This window comes from Octopus bimaculoides, chromosome 10, assembly GCF_001194135.2.
Source record: "Octopus bimaculoides isolate UCB-OBI-ISO-001 chromosome 10, ASM119413v2, whole genome shotgun sequence".
Classification (NCBI taxonomy): domain Eukaryota; kingdom Metazoa; phylum Mollusca; class Cephalopoda; order Octopoda; family Octopodidae; genus Octopus; species Octopus bimaculoides.
This window is the reverse complement of record NC_068990.1, coordinates 46,444,914-46,450,012: the sequence shown is the minus strand read 5'-3', so window position 1 is coordinate 46,450,012 and position 5,099 is coordinate 46,444,914. Positions and strand designations below refer to the sequence as shown.

General features: G+C 35.9%; 1 protein-coding gene across 1 annotated transcript in view; it reads right to left on the bottom strand.

Annotated features, from left to right (window-relative positions):
* Positions 1-5,099, bottom strand: part of LOC106874185 (uncharacterized) — a 42,361-nt gene that overhangs the window by 5,674 nt on the left and 31,588 nt on the right. The window contains exons 5-7 of the mRNA XM_052971166.1: positions 4,017-4,272; positions 3,619-3,753; positions 2,933-2,971 (exon numbers count right to left, since the gene is read on the bottom strand). Of these exons, the coding sequence (XP_052827126.1) occupies positions 2,933-2,971; positions 3,619-3,753; positions 4,017-4,272 (430 nt within the window). The remainder of the gene's footprint in view (positions 1-2,932; positions 2,972-3,618; positions 3,754-4,016; positions 4,273-5,099) is intronic.

Here is a 5,099-nt window from a genome sequence, read left to right as displayed (position 1 = left end):
TATCAACCACTTCTAGTTTTTCTCCCTGGAATGTGGCAGAAGTTGTTTTCAGCACATTTACAGTGTTTATAGCTCCTGAACATCTGCTACATACAAAAACTAACTTCCTAGTTAACCTTCCTTTGATATTGCTGCACCTCTTATGTGTCCATAGCTTGCACTGGGTACATCTTATAGAGTTTCTACCTACGCCTTTTCTACAGATCGAGCAGAGCCATCTACCTGAAGGGGTTTGTGTTTTTTCTACCTTCCTACTTATTAGGACTTTGGTTTTAGCTAGGCTGACTCTAAGGCCTTTCGATTCTAGTCCTTGCTTCCACACCTGAAACTTCTCTAAGTCTGATAGCAACTCAGCTATTAGAGCAAGGTCATCAGCATAGAGAAGCTTCCAAGGGCTTGAATTCCTCTGTTATCACCTGGAGGACTATGATGAATAAGCAGGGACTGAGGTCTGATCCTTGGCGGACCCCTATGTGGAATTCTTCAGCACTATAACATTTTGCCCAGAGCTCCTGTGTAAAGCAAGAAGCCAGGAAAAACAGTATTTTACACAGGTTTTTCTCTAAAAACTTCAGCAGTTTTAAACCGATTCTCTCCCTTATCTCTCTTTTTCTAATTCTCTGTTTCTCTTGCTTACACATATTCCCTCTCACCCTCTGTAATAGTTCCTCTCTTTTAGTTTCTCTCTCTCTCTCTCTAATTCACTCACACACTTACTAACTTCAGTCTAAAAATTGACTTCCATGTATTTAAATTAGTCATGTGTAAAAATCTCTGCTACGGTTTTCGTATTTTCTCTGAGAAAAATAATTTAGTTATTTTAAATTTTTGTTCACCCAGTGTGTTTAAATTCAGTTTTGTCACATCTGCCTAAAAGTTGACTTGAGTGTATTTCAATTTTGTCATGCATAAATATCTTTGTCTTTATGGTATTTGTATGTTCTCCCTACAATATTACTTATTTAAAATGTTTTGCACACCATCTATCTAAATATACTATTTACATTTCTCCCTCTATCAAAAAATGTTGTAGTGTGGTCATGCATGTGTACATATGACCGCTATGGGCCACATACAGCCAATAAGCTAAAACCAATAAGATATCAACCATGCCACTGAGCAGTCATGCGTTAGAAGAAGCTATCCTAAAGCAGCTCAAGTTTTTTCACTCAGGCTATTTTCTTCTAGAGCTTTATACACTCAAATGGGGTTTGTAAGTTGTCTACAAATTGACTTCTTTGTCTTCTTTGCCTGTCTATCTGCTCCCTACAAATTCTCAAACAACTCAACCAAATCAAATGAAATTTTACAAGGTAATAGTATGAGATCCCATGAGTGTCAATGAGTAATTTTTTTTCATTTGAATTAAAACAACATTGGCACTGATTCAGTATTACATGTCAAAAGTGAAAGAATAAGATCTATATTGTAATGTCATAATATTGTTTCACTTTTCATTTTAAGCTTACAAGATTGTTACACTTTTATTCTTTCACTTTTAATTTTACTGTGATAAATAGATGAACAATTTATATCCTAATGTGAACAACATTATGCATCAGCAACTTTCTGTTCTTATTGTCATAACAGCGGAATGATGCGTCAGTGTATGTGTGTTGACTGACATGACGAACGGCTGGAGGTGAAACTCTTTAACAAAACAATTAGGTGGCAAGTCCATGGTATATAAAAATACACATTTACCATTCAATTACCAGTTCATAATTATTGCAGAAGTTGCAAGGTATTTACAATTTACATATTTACCCATAAATATATGGAGTCTCAATAGAGAAAGGAGATGAGACTCTCCCAAGATCAGCAAATGCATGCAGCAGCACATCAGATGGAGTCTCAAGACGGAAGCAAGATGAGACTTTCTCAAGATCACCAAAGGCATGCTGCAGCATGTCAGATGGATTCTGAAGACAGAAGCAAGATGAAACTTTCTCGAGATTAGCAAAGGCATGCTCCCCTCCCCCAATTTTCCATGACAAGTTAGAGCCTGAAATATTCCAAATAGACGCATGACATGTTGCTTAGTCGAATTATCGCATTATTTACTCCACAAATGTTTTGTCATCAATGCTGCACTTTCCTGTATCATCTGTTTCAACAGAACTGTAATATGTATATGAACTATGCCATTTTAATCCCGAGCAATGCCAGGTATCTCTGCTAGTGTTAAATCAGGCAATGTGTTTGGCCTACCACAGAAAGTACAAAAAAAAAACAGGATTGTAGTCTTTACTGTGACACTAATATAAGAAAGATTGCCTTACTGAATTCAGAAACTCCCTTTACCTAAAGCTAGTCATTTTCATTTTGGATTGATTAGTAGATTTTTAATGAGCTTGCAAGTTGCTTTTGAAGGTTTTTTTTAAACATAAATGTGTATTATATACTTGAAAAGAACCAGAAGAATGAGCAACAAAAATGAAAAATAAGACAAGTACAGCAGCTTCTGGCTAGCTCTGAAGTTAACATTTGAACAACTTTATATGCTAATGAAATTTGCTGATCCACGTTGTGAGGTGGGAATTCTTAGGGACATAGTGAGCAAGGGCAATACAGAATATACATGTAATTATAATGTTGATAATATTAGCTTGTTTGATCTACTGTGTCATGTTCATCTGGGATGTGTTATGTGGAAAATATTTGCTTAAGATAGTTAAAACTGCTCACTCAAATTGTCTTCTTAACCTCTCGATAGAGAAAGCTTTCTTTCTAGAAAGCCATATTACAGTTGAATGAATGTATCTACCCATTTAGGTTATTGCAAAAACTGTGGTCCTAGCAAATCTAAAAGCTCAATTTGCAGTGATGAAGGTATTAATCTACTAAAGTGCTGAATGTCAATATCTAAACAGTAAAAGATAAATACACATTCACACATATATTATGCAAATATGAAAACAGTTCTACTTACTAGACAGTATAGGCTTTGTAGGACTTCCACGTTTGGCATCTAAAAAAGTTAAATTAGTAAAATAATGACATTTTTGAGAATTTCTATTTAAGACAAGCCAATAAGAGTCACTATATAGTAGCTCAACCTGTTAGGAATGGCAGTCAAATTATTTTCAAATTACATTCTATCATCTTAAGAAAGGAAAGATACACTAGTCTTAGATGCACAAAAAGACAAGATGGTCACATCTAGAATGTCTTTGGAACATAGACTTGCTCAATCAGTAACAGCAAACAATAACATATTTGTGAGAGTTCTGTAGTCCATTTCAGTTCAGGTGTTGAAAGCTGACTCTGAAAGGTACAGTGGGCAAAGTTTTGAGGGATCACCAGCATAAGCACATCAAGATGATTGTAGGAACTTTGCAATTATTAAGGGATCACAAGAATAACCCCATACAGATGATTGTAGGCTCACAGCATTTTTAAGAGGTCACCAATGTAACTCCACAAGATTATTGTAAGCTTACTGCAGTGAACAATACCCAGATCCTAATATTTTATTGCATAAGATCTTCAAAATGTTTCATCAACAGTTACTAGGTTCAAATCTTTTCATTGACCTGGCATGGAAATTAGTAGCACTTCAATCCTATTGGTGCACACTTGATAGTATAAAGCAATAGAAAAAAAAATTTCACTAACCAGATACATCACAGAATCCTGAAAATTGGTTCATCACCAGCCCTGGCTGACATTCACATTTATTCTCAAAAGTACAGATTTCATTTTTCTCACAAGAATATACCGATTTAGGATTGCATAGTTTACCATAGGTGACTGGAAGTGAAGCAAGAAGAAATGAAAACACAAGTGAGGTGTGTGTGTGTGTGTGTGTGTGAGAGAGAGAGAAAGAGAGACAAACAGACAAACGGACTTAAACGAAAACAGACAATCTTAAACAGAAACACAGAAGTGCAATATCTAAAGTGATAACAATGATGATGATGGTGGTGGTGATGGCATTTACATAACAATGTAGCAATGACAGTCTTGATGCAATATTCATAATTATGCTGATAGAGATGGAAGGTATACTCAACCTGATTTGATGTATCGTATTTTTGGGGAATGAGTCTCTTCACTATGGTGGTGGTGGTGCTGCTGCTGAGGGTGAGGTAGTTCATGTTGGCTTGTATGAGAATCGAACCGTGGTGCATGGCATGGCTGAAGTGTAGGGAGCGGCGTCTTCGTGGCACCAGCAGGACATGATGGCAATGTATATGTACGCTCTGGAACCACAGGATATGAAAGGGTATGCCCTATCATGTCAGTTTTAAGCGACACCTTAATCGTGACCTAAAATGAGATGAAAAGATAATTCCAGCATAAAACAAAGCATTAACATAGCAATAATGTTAATATCAAAAACAGAAATCTGAGTCTTATTGTACTTTGAATTCTTTGTTTTTATTTTGAGTTTCAATTTTCAAAATAGCAAAACAGAAGGGTTTTCTCCTGTTTCTACCAATTGGTACAGGCAGGAGAAAAAGGTAAAAACAATTTGTTCATTCATTCATTTTTACATCCTTTTTCTCATTCCAGCGTGGGTTAAGTGAATGTACAATTGAGGCATTGCTTTATAGCTGGATGCCCTTCCTGTCACTAACCTTTACCTGCTTTTTTTTTATGTAAGAGATCTTTTATTTCAAACATTTTTAAAGCTGCAAAGCCAGTGGATAATTTGCTGACCATTTTACAGAATATACTGGGTGCTTTTTACATGGCACCAGCACTAGTGTTATTTCATGGATGAGTGCATTTTATGTGACACTGGCAAAAGTGCGTTTTACATGGTACCAGCAGCTTCATGACAATACCTCTCAGCTGGGAGAGGGAGTGGGGGCATGGCTTTAAAGCAGGGGTTTTCAAACTTTTTGACTTGCGGACCCCTTTATATTTCAGGCTTTATCTTAGGGACCCCTTCTAAACGCTTATGAAATTTATACATAAATATTTGCTTAAAATAACATATATTTTTACATTTATTTATTTAACAGTATTTAACAAATAGGTTTATTGTCAATTAAAAGATTTCAATTAAAAAACATATATAAAATCAAATTGCCCATAAAAAGTATTTGCTGTCCACGGACCCCCTGTCTTGTCTTTGCGGACCCCCTGTG